The sequence below is a fragment of the Pogoniulus pusillus genome, chromosome 2, assembly GCF_015220805.1.
Source record: "Pogoniulus pusillus isolate bPogPus1 chromosome 2, bPogPus1.pri, whole genome shotgun sequence".
In the NCBI taxonomy this organism is placed as follows: Eukaryota; Metazoa; Chordata; class Aves; order Piciformes; family Lybiidae; genus Pogoniulus; species Pogoniulus pusillus.
Window position 1 is genome coordinate 47,933,395 of NC_087265.1, and position 19,665 is coordinate 47,953,059.

Genomic DNA, 19,665 nt, shown 5'->3' on the forward strand with positions numbered 1-19,665 from the left:
ATCTTTTTGGTTTCATTTTGAATGGCTCTCAAGAGGCAGAATCCACTTTAGAGTCCTCTTATGTATTTTTTTGTTCACGTAACTGCTTTTGTTGTCAGGAAAAACGTAGTAAATATCCTTGCTGTGCTCAGCAGCAGGGTTTGGCAATGCTGTTCATAGCTGCAGCAGAACTTGTGTTCAAGAGGCTGTCATGTGGCACAACAAGAATCAGAGATTCATAGAACCAAACAGGTCAGGAGAGTCCTCCAAGCTCATCCAGCCCAACCTAGCACCCAGCCCTGGCCAACCAACCAGACCATGGCACTAAGTGCCCCAGCCAGGCTTGGCTTCAACACCTCCAGGGATGGCAACTCCACCACCTCCCTGGGCAGCCCATTCCAATGCCAATCACTCTCTCTGCCAACAACTTCCTAACAACATCCAGCCCAGACCTCCCCTGGCACAGCTTCAGGCTGTGTCCCCTTGTTCTGTTGCTGGTTGCCTGGCAGCAGAGCCCAACCCCACCTGGCTACAGCCTCCCTTCAGGGAGCTGCGGACAGCAATGAGCTCTGCCCTGAGCCTCCTCACATGCAGGCTGCACACCCCCAGCTCCCTCAGCCTCTCCTCACAGGGCTGTGCTCCAGGACCCTCCCAGCCTTGCTGCCTTTCTCTAGACACCTTCCAGCACCTCAACATCTCTCTTGAATTCAGGAGCCCAGAACTGGATACAGCACTCAAGATGTGGCCTGAGCAGTGCTGAGCACAGGGGCAGAATAACCTCCCTTGTCCTGCTGCCCACACTGCTCCTGAGCCAGCCCAGGAGCCCTTGGTAGATGGTGTTTACACTCAGGGTTCCCTGTGGGGTTCCATGGAAGGGCCAACTACTCAGATGTGTGTTTGGGAGGAAAGATGAAAAAGAATTAACCTGGCTGCACTCCTAATTAACCTCAGCCTCAAAAGGCACAACTGAAAGCAGGTAAAACTTTACTTTGTACACATGTAACAGTGGGGGCTTGGTGCACGACCTTGGTGTGCTTGAGTCTGGCATTCCTGAAGTCACTACTGGATAAAAGGAAGTGACTTCACCTTCCCCCCTCCAACACACAGCAGATGGGAGCTGGCCAGCAACTTGTCGAGTGCACTGAAAAATGCAATTCTTCCTAATCAGGTCAGCATTCAGTGTCAGGACCTGCCCCTTGCCAAAACTTCTCAATGCAAGGAAGTCAAACTATTGTATCTGGCAGGCATTTTATCCCTAGGTTTTGAACATCCGTGATGATGTAGGCAGATGTTGTGTGACTCAGTCCTAACTTGGTAAAATCACACTGGGAATGCAAGCCTGAGCCCTATGGACCATCTAATCCACTGTGATGTGATAGGTCAGAGTGGCTGAGAGCAGCCATGCAGAGAGGGAGCTGGGGGTGCTGGGAGAGAGGAGCTGAAGATGAGGCAGCAGTGCCCAGGTGGGCAGCACAGCCAATGGCATCCTGGGCTGGCTCAGGAGCAGTGTGGGCAGCAGGACAAGGGAGGTTCTTGTGCCCCTGTGCTCAGCACTGCTCAGGCCACACCTGGAGTGCTGTGTCCAGTTCTGGGCTCCTCAATTCAAGAGAGATGTTGCAGTACTGGAAGGTGTCCACAGGAGGGCGCCAAAGCTGGGGAGGGGCCTGGAGCACAGCCCTGTGAGGAGAGGCTGAGGGAGCTGGGGGTGTGCAGCCTGCAGCAGAGGAGGCTCAGGGCAGAGCTCATTGCTGCCTGCAGCTGCCTGCAGGGAGGCTGTAGCCAGGTGGGGTTGGTCTCTTCTGCCAGGCAGCCAGCAACAGAAGAAGAGGACACAGTCTGAAGTTGTGCCAGGGGAGGTCTAGGCTGGATGTTAGGAGGAAGTTGTTGCCAGAGAGAGTGATTGGCATTGGAATGGGCTGCCCAGGGAGGTGGTGGAGTCACCATTCCAGGAGGTGTTGAAGCCAAGCCTGGCTGGGGCACTTAGTGCCATGGTCTGGTTGATTGGGCAGGGCTGGGTGCTAGGTTGGACTGGAAGATCTTGGAGGTCCCTCCCAACCTTCTTGGTTCTATGATTCTGTGTCCAAATATATTTGATCTTATCTTACTCAGCCCTTCTTATCACTATCTAAACTAGCTATAGAAAAATAAAACATTCCAGTTCTGGAGACAATATTGAACTGTGACTTTGCTTTTCACACAGGTCTCTGGGGTGATGAGAACTGTACTGTCTCTCTTCCCTGCATTTGTAAACGTAAAACTGCCTGGAAAATAGAGAAAAAGATTCCAAAAGACCAGAAACAACAAGGAGGATGTCCCAAAGGCTGGCTGCACTTCAGATTCAAAGTAGGTCTTTTTTTTTCTGCTGTTTGGTTGTTCAAAATGCTTCCATGTTTGCGACAGATATTGAAGGTCTTGAGGATTATTCAGTGCTTTAAGGTTTTATTCCTTTCTGAAATCAGGCAGGGTTGGAAGGGACCACAAGGATCAGCCAGTGCCAACCCCCCTGCCATGCCCAGGGACACCCTACCCTAGAGCAGGCTGCACACAGCCTCAGCCAGCCTGGCCTTAAACACCTCCAGCCATGGGGCCTCAACCACCTCCCTGGGCAACCCATTCCAGCCTCTAACCACTCTCATGCTCAACAACTTCCTCCTCACCTCCAGGCTGAATCTCCCCACCTCCAGCTTTGCTCCATTCCCCCCAGTCCTGGCACTCCCTGACAGCCTCAAAAGTCCCTCCCTAGCTTTTTTGTAGCTCCCTTCAGATGCTGGAAGGTCACCAGAAGGTCACCTGGGAGCCTCCTCTGCTCCAGCCTGCACAGCCCCAACTCTTTCAGTCTGTGCTCACAGCAGAGCTGCTGCAGCCCTCTGAGCATCCTCCTGGCCCTGCTCTGGACACACTCCAGCATCTCCACATTCATATTGTTCCAGGGGCTCCAGACCTGGATGCAGCACTCCAGGTGGGGTCTCAGCAGAGCGGAGTAGAGGGGGAGAATCACCTCCCTGGCCCTGCTGGCCACACTTCTGCTGCTGCAGCCCAGGCTCTGCTTGGCTTTCTGGGCTGCAAGTGCACACTGCTGGCTCCTGTTGAGCTTCTTCTCCAGCAGCACCCCCAGGTCCCTCTCCTCAGGGCTGCTCTCCAGCCACTCACTGCCCAGCTTGGCATTGCCTCGACCCAGCTGCAGGACCTTGCCCTTGGTCTTGTTGAACCTTCTGAGGTTTGCTTGTGGTTACCTCTGCAGCCTGTCCAGGTCCTGCTGGGTGTCATCTCTGCCCTCCTACCTGGCTGCTGCAGCACACAGCTTGGTGAGGTCAGCAAACCTGCTGAGGCTGCACTCAGTGCCTGTCCAACAACTGACTGGGTTATACAAAGGTTCTCTGTTATCATTATGTAGCTTTGCATGCAGAAGTTGTCTTAACATGTCCAGATCTCTCCTTGAGTTGCTGGAAGTAAATATTCATATCTGCAGAAGCCTTCTGAAGCCTATTTGTGCATTTGCTGTGAAGAGCCCACTTCATCCTGTCTCTTCCCATTTATGACAAATCCAAGAGTCTTTTCTGGTCTCTAAACAGATCTCTGAGCCTTTCTTGTGCTGAATGGATCCCTAACTGCTGCCCTCCTCTTAAAGACACTGTTTCAAATAGGCTTCATCCAACTCAATTACAAACCAAAGTCTGTATGCAGTCGAAGGTGGGAAGGCAATTATTTCATCAGGCTCCTCTTGAATACCTAAGTTCCTTAATTACAGCATGCATGGAGCTGACCAAATTTATCCCAGTGCTGAACAGCAGTGACTACAAAGATGATTTTAATCTAGATTGTGTTTGCCTTTAAACAGCAGATTTGAATCCAAGCCTGATTGTAGCTGACACCAAGCCTGTTGGTATCAGCTATTGCTGTTGTGTCTATTGCTCAACAGAGAAGCAATTGAGTATTTGATGCTCAGTAACAGCACTGTCTAGGTTCTAATTTAGTTTTTTCAGAGACCCAAATATAGTTGATAGAACCAATGACAATTTATAGGATGCTCTTCCACCTTCTTTCCCAAATGAAAGGGAATTAGATGGAGAGAGAGGAAAGGTAAAGCAGACCCAAAGAAAGAATCTCACTGAGATGTGGAAGTTAAAAGAAGAAATGTTTAACAATAAATACAAGGTATGTGAGGCAGGGAAGTTACAAAGCTATAGGGAAGGGAAAACAAGGTTCAAAACATGTAAATATACAACCAGGTTTGATGGCAATGGGTTTTGACTGCCTCCTGGTGATGGTGGCCACGTGGTGAGCAGCAGGAAAGAGGGATGGTGATGCAGGCAGAGAGCAAAACCAGCAAGTCCCCCTGCTTTTATGGATCTTAGAGAGGAAGGGGGAGTGGGCTGAACCACCATCACCTGGTGGTGTTCAGACCCACCCCTGGGGAAGGGTCAAGGCCACCTAGGGTCAGGTTCATGATCACTCCCCCCAGGGTGGTTCAAGGTTCAGAGCCACCTAGGGTCAGGTTCACAATGACTCCCCCCAGGATGGTTCAAGGTTCAGAGCCACCGAGGGTCAGGTTCACAATCAGTCCCTGCAGGATGGTTCAAGGTTCAGACCCACCAAGGGTCAGGTTCATGGTCACTTCCCCCAGGAGGGTTCAAGGCTCAGACCCACCTAGGGTCAGGTTCACAATCACTCCCTGCAGGAGGGTTCAAGGCTCAGACCCACCTAGGGTCAGGTTCACAATCACTCCCTGCAGGAGGGTTCAAGGTTCAGACCCACCAAGGGTCAGGTTCATGATCACTCCCCCCAGGAGGGTTAACCCTGTACACAGCATGTGAAATACTTAATTGATCACTCTTGCTGATTGCTAAGTAGATTTTAAAGTGGGGGGGAGGAAAATAAGCCTTTCTCAAACTCTCTTTCTAAAACAGTGCTTCTTGATACAAATTCCAAAGGAGCCAGAGCAGCTGAGAAGCTGGTACTCAGCCCAAGAGTTCTGCAGTAGCAGTGGTGGGTCACTTGCTTCCCTCAAAAATGAACTGGAGCAAGGTAGAGTACTGCAAGGATTGTTTCATAAATAAAACTTCATTAGGATGCTGTAGCAAAATCTCATCTTGGATGCATGTGGTGGTTTGGGTGTTACCCACCCACCCCCTCACTCTTAGGGAAATGAATTGGTTTGTGGTTGAACAATGATGACAGTGTTGGTCCAAAGTGAAGTATCTTCCTGGCATTCCCTTGCTGTAAATCCTACCTGTGAGTCAATTTTTCCCCATAAATTATTGACCATCAGGGTCTGGTTCATAGGAGAATGGAAAGAGAACTTTGATAATAGAAAAGGCACAGGAAGATTACTTACTCTGTCTATCAGAATTATAGAAGCAGTCAGGATTGGAAGGGACCACAAGGATCATCCAGTTCCAACCTCCTGCCATAGGCAAGGACACCTCCCACTAGAACAGGTCACTCAAGGCTTCATCCAACCTGGTCTTGAACACCTCCAAGCAGGGAGCAGCCACAGCCTCCCTGGGCAACCTGTGCCAGTGTCTCACCACCCTCACTGTAAAGAGCTTCTTCCTAACATCCAGTTTAAACCTCCCCTCTGCCAGTTTAAACCCATTCCCCCTTGTCCTGCCATTACCAGACCTTGTCAATAGTCCCAACCCTCCTGTAGTTCCCCTTCAGATACTGGAAGGCCACTTAAAGCCCCCTCCTCTGTAGCCTGTCCTCACAGCAGAGCTGCTGCAGCCCTCTGAGCATCTCTGTGGCCCTCCTCTGGACTGGCTCCAACAGTTCCATGTCCTTCCTGTGTTGGGGACTCCAGAACTGCACCCAGGACTCCAGGTGGGGCGTGAGGAGAGTAGAACAAAGGAGGAGACTCCCCTGCCTTGCTCTGCTGCCCACACTTAGGTGACACTGGAATGCCATCGGCGTCCTCAATTTCTAGTGATGTCACTGGTGAGGAATTAAATTTCTTAGTGCTTTAATGTGTTGGGAGAGGCTTTGTCTGTTCCTAAACAGCAACCAGTTAGCTTTCTTTCTGTTTCATTTCCCAGCTTTCATAACAATGAATCTATTTGGAAGGACAACGAGTGTTTGGATAGGTTTCCAGAGTGATGATTATGAAACAATGGTGAATGCAGACCCTCCGATGTATTCAAACTGGTCCCCAGCTGATGTAGTGCCTGTGAGTATTCCAGAGGGGCTAAGGTCAGAGAGAAGTTTGTTACAGCAACTGTCTTCTGTTAGATTTTGCCATTTCAGGCAGCCATAGGCACAGATTTATGGGCATAACTAGTGGCAGCCAAAAGGGCCCTTCTGAGACACTGACTGGAGTCACACTCCAGTGCAATTGCTTTCAAGCAGCAATGCTTGAATTACAGAGTCATAGAATCAACCAGGCTGGAAGAGACCTCCAAGTTCAGCCAGTCCAACCTAGCACCCAGCCCTGCCCAATCAACCAGACCATGGCACTAAGTGCCCCAGCCAGGCTTGGCTTCAACACCTCCAGGGACGGCCACTCCACCACCTCCCTGGGCAGCCCATTCCAATGCCAATCACTCTCTCTGACAACAACTTCCTCCTGACATCCAGCCTAGACCTCCCCTGGCACAACTTGAGACTGTGTCCCCTTGTTCTGTTGCTGGCTGAATGGCAGCAGAGCCCAACCCCACCTGGCTACAGCCTCCCTTCAGGGAGCTGCAGACAGCAATGAGCTCTGCCCTGAGCTTCCTCTGCTGCAGGCTGCACACCCCCAGCTCCCTCAGCCTCTCCTCACAGGGCTCTGCTCCAGGCCCCTCCCCAGCCTTGCTGCCCTTCTCTGGACACCTTCCAGCACCTCAACATCTCTCTTGAATTGAGGGGCCCAGAACTGGACACAGCACTCAAGCTGTGGTCTGAGCAGTGCTGAGCACAGGGGCAGAAGAACCTCCCTTGTCCTGCTGCCCACACTGCTCCTGAGCCAGCCCAGGATGCCATTGGCTCTGCTGCCCACCTGGGCACTGCTGCCTCTTCTTCAGCTCCTCTCTCCCAGCACCCCCAGCTCCCTCTCTGCCTGGCTGCTCTCAGCCACTCTGTCCCCAGCCTGTAGTGCTGCTTGGGGTTGTTGTGGCCAAAGTGTTGCACCCTGCCCTTGGCCTTGTTCAATCTCATCCCAGTAGCTCATGGTGGGTCTGAGCGAGGTTGCAGAAGAGAATGATTGATCTGGCACTGGTTTATGCCAAGGCAGTGCATGTTGGCCTTGGCACTGCAGTTTGCTCAAAGTCTTGGATGTTTTTATTCTGAGGTTATTGTTTAGAATTGTTTTTCTGGGAAGGTTCATTGTTGCACCCAAAGGTGTGTAGGCATTTATTCTTCCAAGTCTGGTGGAATAATCATTAATTGCTTTTGCAGAGTGTCTGATTAAGTTCTGTGTTGATTGCAGAGGCGACATTATAACAATGCCAACATGGAAGAACAACTTCCACTGTGTACATTAGTATCCAATAGCCCAAACTTTTATTTCACTGGAAAATGGTATTTGGAAAACTGTCAGAAAAGTTATGGATTTGTCTGCCAAAAGACTCAGGGTAAGGTTTTGTTTGCTTTGCTTTGCTTCTGGTCTGTTTTTTTCCACTAGGTGTGGCCGTTGGAGCTGGATCTCTAGCTCAGACTGAAATATGTCCAGAACTGAGAAACTTAAGAGTAGAAGCTCTGGGGGGAGAGGTGAACATTCAAGGGATAGGCCATATGCAGGGATGATCAAAGGGCTGCAGCAGCTCTGCTGTGAGCACAGACTGAAAGAGTTGGGGCTGTGCAGGCTGGAGCAGAGGAGGCTCCCAGGGGACCTTCTGGTGGCCTTCCAGGATCTGAAGGGGGCTACAAAAGAGCTGGGGAGGGACTTTTTAGGCTGCCTGGGAGTGCCAGGACTGGGGGGAATGGAGCAAAGCTGGAGGTGGGGAGAGTCAGAGTGGAGGTGAGGAGGAAGTTGTTGAGCAGGAGAGTGGTGAGAGGCTGGAATGGGTTGCCCAGGGAGGTGGTTGAGGCCCCATGGCTGGAGGTGTTTGAGGCCAGGCTGGCTGAGGCTGTGTGCAGCCTGCTCTAGGGTAGGGTGTCCCTGGGCATGGCAGGGGGGGTTGGAACTGGCTGCTCCTTGTGGTCCCTTCCAACCCTGCCTGATTCTACGATCCAGCTCTCAGAATAGCTCCTGTTGGGTGGTACTGATGATGGATTCGCCACACAGCTTGGTGTGGGCAGCAAACTTGCTGAAGCTGCACTCAATGCCTCTGTCCATGTCACCAACAAAGATGTTGAACAAGACTGGTCCCAGGACTGATCCCTGAGGGACTCCACTTGTCACTGGCCTCCACTTGGAAGTTCACAGTGCCTTCCTCAAACCAAGGAGATTACAAATTCAGATTAATTTATAACCATGGTTGTGGTATTTGAGAAGCTGTCCCACTGTGTTCAAGCTGTCTGCTTTAGAAGGTAACCAGATCCTTCCTTCTGGCAGGCATACCTGGACACGGCATCGGCGCATCTGAGACGCTCCCTGTGCTGCAGACGTTGGAGTATGGAAACCGAATGTACAGGCTGATCCAGGGGAACCTCACATGGTCTGCAGCTTTGAAAGCCTGCCTGGCAAATGGTGCTGAGTTGGTCAGCATTGCAGACCAGTACCACCAGGCTTTCCTCACAGTCCTTGTGAGTCGGCTGGGGTACAGCCACTGGATCGGGCTGTTCACGCTGGATGTACGTAGCGGACTCCCTGCCTCTGCACGTGAGGCTGCAGGGGAATGGTTTCCCAGTCATAGGCTAATGAGCTGTCTTGTTCATAGAATCAACCAGGTTGGAAAAGACCTCCCAGGTCATGAAATTATAGAATGAACCAGGTTGGAAGAGGCCTCCAAGGTCATAGAGTTATAGAATCAACCGAGTTGGAGGAGGGGTCCAAGATCATAGAATTATAGTCGTAGAATCAACCAGATTGGAAGAGACCTCCAAGGTCATAGAATCATAGTCATAGAATCAAGCAGGTTGGAAGAGCCCTCCAAGGTCATAGAATCATAGTCATAGAATCAAGCAGGTTGGAAGAGCCCTCCAAGGTCATAGAATCATAGTCATAGAATCAACCAGGTTGGAAGAGGCCTCCAAGGTCATAGAATCAATCAGGTTGGAAGATGCCTCCAAGGTCATAGAATCATAGTCATAGAATCAAGCAGGTTGGAAGAGCCCTCCAAGGTCATAGAATCATAGTCATAGAATCAAGCAGGTTGGAAGAGCCCTCCAAGGTCATAGAATCATAGTCATAGAATCAAGCAGGTTGGAAGAGCCCTCCAAGGTCATAGAATCATAGTCATAGAATCAACCAGGTTGGAAGAGGCCCCCAAGGTCATAGAATCAACCAGGTTGAAAGAGAGCTCCAAGATCATAGAATTATAGTCATAGAATCAACCAGATTGGATTAGACCTCCAAGATCATAGAATCATAGTCATAGAATCCACCAGGTTGGAAGAGATCTCTAAGATCATAGAATCAACCAGATTGGAAGAGACCTCCAAGATCATAGAATCATAGTCATAGAATCAACCAGATTGGATTAGACCTCCAAGATCATAGAAGCAACCAGGTTGAGAGGAGACCTCCAAGCTCATCCGGTCCAACCTAGCACCCAGCCCTATCCAGTCAACCAGACCATGGCACTAAGTGCCTCATCCAGGCTTTGCTTGAACAGCTCCAGGTCCTCACAGCAGAGGTGCTCCAGCCCTCTGATCATCCCCATGGCCAGAAGAAGATGAACTTGTATGGTACTGAGTGCCTCAGTTTGTCAGATTGCTGATGTGGCATTTGTTTTGGCAGGGTGGGCTTAGCTTTGGCTGGTCAGATGGCACCAGGTCGTGGTTTACCTTCTGGGCAGACGACGAGTCCCGGGCCTGGGGCAGCTGTGTTTACATCGACACCTCAGGGCACTGGAAAACTGCTAACTGTGAACGACTTCTGCAAGGAGCTGTTTGCCATGTGCCACCTGGTGAGTCAGAGTGAATTGTTGTGTCCAGTCTTTGCAGCTGCAAATGTGAGTACTGACAGTGGGGGGGATGCGAAAGGAAATGAATTGGTTCGAGGTCGAGCAGTGTTGGTCCAAAGTGAAGCACCTTTCTGGCATTCCCTTGCTGTAAACCCTACCTGTGAGCCAGTTTTAGTCCATAAATTATTGACCATCAGGGTCTGGCCCATAGGAGAATGGGAAGAAAACTTTCATAATAGAAGAGGCACAGGAAGGTTACTTACTCTGTCTCATCAGTGAACACTGCATTGTCTGCCAAAAATACAATCACACAATCAGGCAGGGCTGGAAGGGACCACAAGGAGCAGCCAGTTCCAACCCCCCTGCCATGCCCAGGGACACCCTACCCTAGAGCAGGCTGCACACAGCCTCAGCCAGCCTGGCCTCAAACACCTCCAGCCATGGGGCCTCAACCACCTCCCTGGGCAACCCATTGCAGACTCTCACCACTCTCCTGCTCAACAACTTCCTCCTCACCTCCTCTCTGACTCTCCCCACCTCCAGCTTTGCTCCATCCCCCCACTCCTGGCACTGCTAATAACATAGCTGTGATGGTTTGGGTGTTCCCTGCCCCTGCACTCTTATGAAATCACCCAGACTAGACTCAGCCAAGCTGGGAGTTAAGGAATGAAGCTTCATATTCACATCTTAGCACAATGCACAGGCAGATATTGACAATCTCTACAACTAGAGACAGAAATAGACAAGGTAAAAAGTAATACAGAAACACAGCAGCCCTCCCAGAAACCAGAGTGCCCAGGAGGGGCTCCCAACCACCCTTTCCACCTCCTTTCCACCCTTCTACCTTATCCCAGACTTTGGTTTACATCCAAAGTGTTCATGGATGGTTGGCAAAGGAGGTTAGAAAGCAGAAGGATTAGTTACAGGGAGAAAAGTACAGGCAGTAGGTGTGACAGAGACCCACTGCAACTGACCTGTTTGTGTTCTTGTTCTTATCCATCTCAGCAAGCCTCTGAGTGCAGCAGACATCAACATTGTTTCCTTCTCACAGCCTAGCATCTAATTCCTCTCACTAGAATATTCCAACTAGGCTACATACGTAGTTCAAAGGGAAATAAATTCATTTTGCTGCAGTTAACTGTGAGATGTGAGAAGAGAAGAATTTAGTGCTTTAGAGTCACTGATGGCACATGAAAAATTGGGCTTTCTTTTTTAAGGTAAAAATGTTTTCCTGTGTACTAAAATATGTAGCATTTCCTGCAACACTTCATTAGAATACAGAATTCAGGGCTACAGAATCTCTGGCAGCATCCATCCCCTGGAGCAGCTCTGCTATGAGGACAGGCTGAAAGAGTTGGGGCTGTGCAGGCTGGAGCAGAGGAGGCTCCCAGGTGACCTTCTGGATCTGAAGGGGGCTACAGAAAAGCTGGGGAGGGACTTTTGAGGCTGTCAGGGAGTGAGAGGACTGGGGGGAATGGAGCAAAGCTGGAGGTGGGGAGAGTCAGAGTGGAGGTGAGGAGGAAGTTGTTGAGCAGGAGAGTGGTGAGAGGCTGGAATGGGTTGCCCAGGGAGGTGGTTGAGGCCCCATGGCTGGAGGTGTTTGAGGCCAGGCTGGCTGAGGCTGTGTGCAGCCTGCTCTAGGGTAGGGTGTCCTTGGGCATGGCAGGGGGGTTGGAACTGGCTGCTCCTTGTGGTCCCTTCCAACCCTGACTGATTCTATGGTCCAGCTCTCAGAATAGCTCCTTTTGGGTGGCACTGATGATGGATAAGAAGCACTTACAATGGCTTCTGGGTGTGTTGAGGGGAAAGCTGGTTGGGAATCCTGCGAGTTAAAAATGACTCTGAGTGGTGCTGACTCATTTGTTTCTCAAGTGATGCAACTATACACAGCCCAAGATTTACTTGCCTTCTAAAAGCTGTGTTTTGCAGCTCAGCAGGATGACTGTGAGCCTGCAGGTAGTGTAGTTGAGTCTACAGCACTGCCAAAAAGTGATGCTGGGTATCGTAAAGCATCTTAAGGAGTTGTCCCGAGCCAGAGAGGCTCTTCACTGTGACACACTTCATACCAAAGTGGCTGAGTGCTGCATACTGATGGGAAACTCTGCACTGTGTCCTGGTATTTGGCATGAAATTATCTTTGTGGCTCAGTGGAGAAAAGCTCTGCAGCCCTTGGAAATCCCCAGTCCTCTGGGAGTTGCAGGGCAGCTCAGAGTGCTCTGACAGTGCCCGGAGTTTGCTCAGAACTCGCTCTGCCCTGGTTAGGTTGTCCTGGTATTGCTGTTGCAATCCAGCAAGGCTTTTGATCAGAAATAGCTCTTTAGCTCTTCTAAGGGTAGCATCTGTTTGTAATAGGTTTTCCCTGTGAAAAGCAGAGGCATAATGCAACAAGATTCTTAGTAGCATCACTCCAAGGCAGCGTGTGGAGCGTCCCATTCGTGCGTACCTTGTTGTGCCAATAAAGCTGTGCTGTTATTTCCATCACAGAGAAGAAACCCACTGCCCATAAAGGCTTGTGTCCAGAAAAGGCTGTTCCCTGGATCAAATTCAGAAGCAGCTGCTACAGCTTTTCTACAGTTCTGCAGGGCACAAATCTTGATACTGCATACAAAGTCTGCAGAAGTCAAGGTAAGAGATCATTTTGTAGCTCCAAAGCACCATCACAAGGGATGAAAAGAGCACATGTGTTCTGGAACAGCTGAAATCACACCATGCTGGCCACAGAACCCCAGGCAGTGCTGCAGGCTGGAGACAGAGTGGCTGAGAGCAGCCAGGAAGAAAGGGACCTGAAGGTTCTGGTAGATAGTAGGCTGAAGATGAGGCAGCAGTGTGCCCAGGTGGGCAGCAGAGCCAATGACATCCTGGGCTGGCTCAGGAGCAGTGTGGGCAGCAGGACAAGGGAGGTTCTTCTGCCCCTGTGCTCAGCACTGCTCAGGCCACCCCTTGAGTGCTGTGTCCAGTTCTGGGCTCCTCCATTGTAGAGAGATGTTGAGGTGCTGGAAGGTGTTTGGAGAAGGGCAGCAAGGCTGGGGAGGGGCCTGGAGCACAGCCCTGTGAGGAGAGGCTGAGGGAGCTGGGGGTGTGCAGCCTGCAGAAGAGGAGGCTCAGGGCAGACCTCATTACTGTCTACAACTACCTGCAGGGAGGCTGTAGCCAGGTGGGGTTGGTGTCTTCTGCCAGGCAGCCACCAACAGAAGAAGGGGACACAGTCTGAAGCTATGCCAGGGTAGGTCTAGGCTGGATGTTGTTAGGAAGTTGTTGTCAGAGAGAGTGATTGGCATTGGAATGGGCTGCCCAGGGAGGTGGTTGAGGCCCCATGGCTGGAGGTGTTTAAGGCCAGGCTGGCTGGGGCTGTGTGCAGCCTGCTCTAGGGTAGGGTGTCCCTGCCCATGGCAAGGGGGTTGGAACTGGCTGCTCCTTGTGGTCCCTTCCACCCCTGACTGATTCTGTCAGTATGTGAAGAGTGAGTGCCAAGGGCATGGAGCTGCTCTCGGCAGTGCCAGCGGCAGGCCAGGGGCAGTGGCTGGAAGCTGAGGTGTGGGAAGTTCCATAGCAACAGGAAGGAAAATGTTTTCACTGTGAGGGTGACTGAACACTGGAACAGGCTGCCCAGGGGTGTTGTGGAGCTCCCTCTCTGGAGATATTCAGGACCCACCTGGATCTGTTCCTGTGTGATCTGCTGTAGCAAATCCTGCTCTGCAAGAGGGGTTGGTCAGGATGAGCTTTGGAGCTCCCTTTCAGCCCCTGGCACTCTGTGAGTCTGTGATTTTTCATGGCTTGGATGTCCTGTGCTTACTTTGCAGGATCAAATCTTCTAACTATTGAGGATGAAGAAGAAAATGCCTTCATTCTGGAACAGCTGCACAGTGTTGGTTACTCTGTAGGGGTGATTTGGCTGAACACCTTGCTTCTTACAGACAGTAAGTTCTGGGTGGGAGATAACTGTGTAAGAGTCTGGTTTGGGTTTGGGTTGTTTTAATGTTGCTGTGACCATCTTCCAAGGAGCTATTAGTCTTTTGAGATTTGGGTTTTTTCCCTGTTTAGGGTAAACTTATGGTAAGCTTAGTAACAGCTCAGATTACTTAGTAATGGTTCAGAATGCTAACTAAGGATTCCAGCTTCCTGCCACTGTTACTTAGTAATATTCTGAATACTCAGTCTGTAAGCATGCATGTGAATGCCTGTGTTTTGTTCTTAAAGATGACACCACACTAGGAGCAGTGTGGAGCTGTTGGAGGGTAGCAGAGCCCTGCAGAGGGACCTGGCCAGGCTGGATGGATGGGCAGAGGCCAGTGGGGTGAGATTGAACAAGGCCAAGTGTAGAGTTCTACACTTTGACCACAGCAACCCCAAGCAGCACTACAGGCTGGGCACAGAGTGGCTGAGAGCAGCCAGGCAGAGAGGGAGCTGGGGGTGCTGGCAGAGAGGAGCTGAAGAGGAGGCAGCAGTGCCCAGGTGGGCAGCAGAGCCAATGGCATCCTGGGCTGGCTGAGGAGCAGTGTGGGCAGCAGGACAAGGGAGGTTCTTCTGCCCCTGTGCTCAGCACTGCTCAGGCCTCACCTTGAGTTCTGTGTCCAGTTCTGGGCTCCTCAATTCAAGAGAGATGTTGAGGTGCTGGAAGGTGTCCAGAGAAGGGCAGCAAGGCTGGGGAGGGTCCTGGAGCACAGCCCTGTGAGGAGAGGCTGAGGGAGCTGGGGGTGTGCAGCCTGCAGCAGAGGAGGCTCAGGGCAGAGCTCATTGCTGTCTACAACTCCCTGAAGGGAGGCTGTAGCCAGGTGGGGTTGGGCTCTGCTGCCAGGCAAGCAGCAACAGAACAAGGGGACACAGTCTGAAGCTGTGGCAGGGGAGGTCTAGGCTGGATGTTAGGAGGAAGTTGTTGTCAGAGAGAGTGATTGGCATTGGAATGGGCTGCCCGGGGAGGTGGTGGAGTCACCGTGCCTGGAGGTGTTGAAGCCAAGCCTGGCTGGGGCACTTAGTGCCATGGTCTGGTTGCTTGGCCAGGGCTGGGTGCTAGGTTGGACTGGATGAGCTTGGAGCTCTCTTCCAACCTGCCTGATTCTATGATTCTTTGTTTTTAAATCCTTAAGAGTAATCAAAAGTGCAGCTGTGGCCAAACAGACCACATCCTGGCATGCCACAGGAGAGTGTTTCTTTGGTGTAAGGATGAGTCCTACTCAAACAGAGATGTTTATCAAAATCTTGTGAGATTTTCATGGTGTCTTGTAACCTCTGTCCTTAGATGAGACAATCTCCTGGTCTGATGGTTCTCCCTTAAACTATTCTAACTGGGGCATCAGGGAGCCTGAATTTGATCATCTGAAAGGGAATTCCTGTATCAGCCTGAGGACCACAGATGGGGTTTGGCAATTATCACCATGCACAGAAAGAAAGGGCTTTGTCTGTAAAATGGATGCAGGTAGGTGCTTCAGGAAAGAAGGCAACTGGATCCTTACAGTCATTGTTTGCCCTCTTCCTTCTTGCTTCCTCACTTGTTCTTAGTTTTTATTTCAATAGTTCTGTTCCTTGGTATTAGAAAGAATAAAACAGAAATGCCCAACCAGGCAGCAGGACCTCCTCTGGAGAAACCTGGGCAGCCATTGTGGTATTGCCAGCTGTGACCAGGGCATTGAGTCAGCAGCAGTAGCTTTGCAGATGAGACCAATCTAGGAGCAGCTGTGGAGCTGTTGGAGGGTAGGAGAGCCCTGCAGAGGGACCTGGCCAGGCTGGGTGGGTGGGCAGAGGCCAGTGGGGTGAGACTGAACAAGGCCAAGGGCAGGGTTCTGCACTTTGGCCACAACAACCCCAAGCAGCACTGCAGGCTGGGGACAGAGTGGCTGAGAGCAGCCAGGAGGAAAGGGACCTGGGGATACTGATAGAGAGTAGCTGAAGCTGAGGCAGCAGTGTGCCCAGGTGGGCAGCAGAGCCAATGGCATCCTGGGCTGGCTGAGGAGCAGTGTGGCCAGCAGGACAAGGGAGGTTCTTCTGCCCCTGTACTCAGCACTGCTCAGGCCACCCCTTGAGTGCTGTGTCCAGTTCTGGGCTCCTCAATTCCAGAGAGATGCTGAGGTGCTGGGAGGTGTTTGGAGAAGGGCATCAAGGCTGGGGAGGGGCCTGGAGCACAGCCCTGTGAGGAGAGGCTGAGGGAGCTGGGGGTGGGCAGCCTGCAGCAGAGGAGGCTCAGGGCAGAGCTCATTGCTGTCTGCAGCTGCCTGCAGGGAGGCTGTAGCCAGGTGGGGTTGGGCTCTGCTGCCAGGCAAGCAGCAACAGAAGAAGGGGACGCAGTGTGAAGTTGTGCCAGGGGAGGTCTAAGCTGGATATTAGGAGGAAGTTGTTGGCAGAGAGAGTGATTGGCATTGGAATGGGCTGCCCAGGGAGGTGGTGGAGTCACCATTCTAGGAAGTGTTGAAGCCAAGCCTGGCTGGGGCACTTAGTGCCATGGTCTGGTTGATTGGGCAGGTCTGGGTGCTAGGTTGGCCTGGATGATCTTGGAGGGTCTCTTCCAACCTTATTCTATGATAAACTTTCTGTTGTGTGGCTGAGATGTGCAGAGCACTGAGCTGACCTCCATAGATGTGTAGTAAAGGCAGGCATAGCCCAGCAGAGCCCTGAGAGAGCTGAAGTGTTTCCAGAGCTCACCTCATGTGCCCAGGTCACTGCTGCACCACTGCACAGTTCTACTGCTGCATTTCTACTTCACATGTGGTTAAATACTACTGCTTATCCTTGCACAAAGCTCAGTGAATGTATTCTGCCAAGTTTAAGGTACTTTAGAAAGCAGATTAGGTGATGTTGAACTTGGTCAGTGGGAATCCCATTGGCATGAGAGAAGTTAAACAAAGAGCAACCTGCTCTTGTGTGCTGCTAGCTCCATTGTCTTCTCAGCAGCAGATTTGCCATGAGCATATAGAGTAACTTCTGTCAGCTCTGTGGGTAATTCTGTGCCTGTTCTGGATTCTGTTTCAGATATTGATGCAGCAGAACCCTCTGAAAATGGTGAGTTCTTTCTGTGGTTTGGTTTTGTTCCATAAGGAGCAATAAGACATCTGTGCTAGTTTGAGCCTAGCTGGAATGGTTTGGTGAGAGGAATTAGATCACAGGCTGTGAAAAGGAAACAGTGCTGATGTCTGCTGCACTCCTAGGCTTGCTGAGATGGATAAGATCATGAACATAAATACAGATAACAGAGTCACTCTCTGGGCTTTGTGGGCTGCACTTCTCTCTCTGGCCTAACCTGCTGTCTGTGTGACTAATCCATCTGCTCCCTACCCCTCTGGCCGACCCTCCAAGCTACCTTGGGCGTAAGGCAACATCTTGGGTAAGGTAGAGGGGTGGGAGGAAGGTGGAAGGGTGGTTGGGAGCCCCTCCTGGGGACTCTGGCTTCTGGGAGGGCTGCTGTGTTTCTGTATTACTTTTTACCTTGTCTGTTTCTGTCTAGATTGTAGCTATCTGCTTGTCTCTTGTGCTAAGCTGTAAGTATAAAGCTGCATTCAACTCCCAGAGCTGCTGAGTCTAGTCTGGGTGATTTCCAAAGTGTGAGGCAGGGCAGGGCAGGGCACACCCAAACCATCACAACATTTTAAGCTGATACCTTGCTGTGCTAGTTTGAAGCTAGCTAGAATGTTTTGGTGAGAAGAAGTAGACCACAGGCTGTGAAAGGAAACAGTGATGTCTGCTGCACTCATAGGCTTGCTGAGAGGCACAGGAACAAGAAATAAAACCACAGATAACCAATCTTACTTGGGCTGCTGGCTGAGCTGCATCTCTAACCTCACCCTCCATTTCTTTCCTAATCCACTTTGCTTCCTAACCCCACCCTGGCTGAACCTCCATTCTTCCTTGGGACTGGGGTAAGGTTGAGAGGAATAGGGAGAAGGTGGAAGGGTGGTTGGGAGCCCCTCCTGGGGACTCAGGTTTCTGGGAGGGCTGCTGTGTTTCTGTATTCCCTTTTACCTTGTCTATTTCTGTATCTAAATCTATATACTGTAAATCTCTGCTTGTCTATTGTGCTAGCTGTAAATATCAGCTTCATTCATATCTCCAGAGCTGGCTGAGTCTAGTCTGGGTGATTTCCAAAGTGTGTGTGGGGGGTGGGGAACACCCAAACCATCACAACATCATCAGCTGATACCATGTGAAGTGACCTCCTTCACTGTCCAGCCTGTGATGCAAACTGCATGACCTATCAACGTGCTGTGGTGCCCTTTGTGTTTAGAGTTGTGTCCTGTCCTTCTCTTGCAGCATCCTACCCGGGGCTGGCAGCTCTGGCTGTCCTGGTGACGTTGGTGATGCTGGCTGCCATTTCCCTCTTCCTCTGGTGCCTCTACAGGCAGAATACCCAGCTCTTCAGCAGGATGGTGTGGGTCAGAAACTCTTACTTGCCACAGATTGACAGTGACCTTCCTACTCTGGAAGAAAGCATCCTCATTTCTGATTTTGAGAGAAGCAGCAGCAGCTAAGTGGTCAGAAGTAGCAAGCTGTTGTGCCTTCCATATGGGACTTTGTGATCTACTATGGTTTCCTCCTTGTGAGTTCCTCAGGTAGACTTGCAGCCATCAGTATTAACACTGCAGAGGCTCCCTACCTTGGAGGACTTTCACTTCGTGGCAGGATGAGGCAAGAAGCACAGAGACATTGGCTCCTCTGGGAAAAGCCAGGAGCTGAAAGTATTCCCATGCCATAAACCTCCAACAGCACACGTGGAGCAGTCACATCTGAGGCCCTAGAGCACTGTGCCTTGTCCTGCAGCTTCTTCCTTCAGGGATGTTTGGGCTTCTGTGGTTTGGTTGGTTTGGTCTGTTTTTTATGTTCCAGAATCTGCTCTTGAGCCAACATTAAAATATGATCTTGACTTTAGCAACTCTGAAACACTTTTCAAGCATTATGGAGTAGGTCTTTTTTTTGTCTCTTCCTAACCATTCCTTCTGTGAAATGAATTCTTCAAGCAGGGGATTTTTGCCAAGTGGATTTCCAAGCTTTCAGAGTGGTGAAGTCACTTTTGACTTGGGAGTGACAGAGTTTTGGTAGTTTGGCCTGTGGTGCCTGGTTCATGTGGTAATAGTCTAGACATATAATGGCATATGAGCTCTGTCATCCTAAAGGTAATGTCCTGGCCAGTAGGACAAGGGAGGATCTTCTGCTCTTGTGCCCAGCACTGCTCAGGCCACCCCTTGAGTGCTGTGTCCAGTTCAGGGCTCCTCAATTCGAGAGAGATATTGAGGTGCTGGAAGGTGTCCAGAGCAAGGCAGCAAGGCTGGGGAGGGGCCTGGAGCACAGCCCTGTGAGGAGAGGCTGAGGGAGCTGGGGGTGTGCAGCCTGCAGCAGAGGAGGCTCAGGGCAGAGCTCATTGCTGCCTGCAACTACCTGAAGGGAGGCTGTAGCCAGGTGGGGTTGGTCTCTGCTGCCAGGCAAGCAGCAACAAAACAAGGGGACACAGCCTCAAGCTGTGCCAGGGGAGGTCTAGGTTGGATGTTAGGAGGAAGTTGTTGTCAGAGAGAGTGATTGGCATTGGAATGGGCTGCCCAGGGAGGTGGTGGAGTCTCTGTGGCTGGAGGTGTTGAAGCCAAGGCTGGCTGGGGCACTGAGTGCCATGGTCTGGTTGCTTGGGCAGGGCTGGGTGCTAGGTTGGGCTGGCTGAGCTTGGAGGTCTCTTCCAGCCTGGTTGATTCTGTGATTCTGAGTTTGTTTCCAGCCCTGGAGTTTTATCTTTGGG

General features: G+C 51.1%; 1 protein-coding gene across 1 annotated transcript in view; it reads left to right on the top strand.

The window, feature by feature from the left end:
- The window catches only part of PLA2R1 (phospholipase A2 receptor 1), a 58,801-nt gene extending 39,975 nt beyond the window's left edge, over positions 1-18,826 (top strand). Inside the window, exons 20-30 of the mRNA XM_064164318.1 lie at positions 2,180-2,322; positions 4,887-5,004; positions 6,012-6,142; positions 7,379-7,523; positions 8,447-8,685; positions 9,794-9,962; positions 12,444-12,584; positions 13,760-13,876; positions 15,196-15,372; positions 16,920-16,949; positions 18,195-18,826. Of these exons, the coding sequence (XP_064020388.1) occupies positions 2,180-2,322; positions 4,887-5,004; positions 6,012-6,142; positions 7,379-7,523; positions 8,447-8,685; positions 9,794-9,962; positions 12,444-12,584; positions 13,760-13,876; positions 15,196-15,372; positions 16,920-16,949; positions 18,195-18,412 (1,628 nt within the window). The 3' untranslated portion in view covers positions 18,413-18,826. The remainder of the gene's footprint in view (positions 1-2,179; positions 2,323-4,886; positions 5,005-6,011; positions 6,143-7,378; positions 7,524-8,446; positions 8,686-9,793; positions 9,963-12,443; positions 12,585-13,759; positions 13,877-15,195; positions 15,373-16,919; positions 16,950-18,194) is intronic.
- Positions 18,827-19,665: the final 839 nt, after the last annotated feature.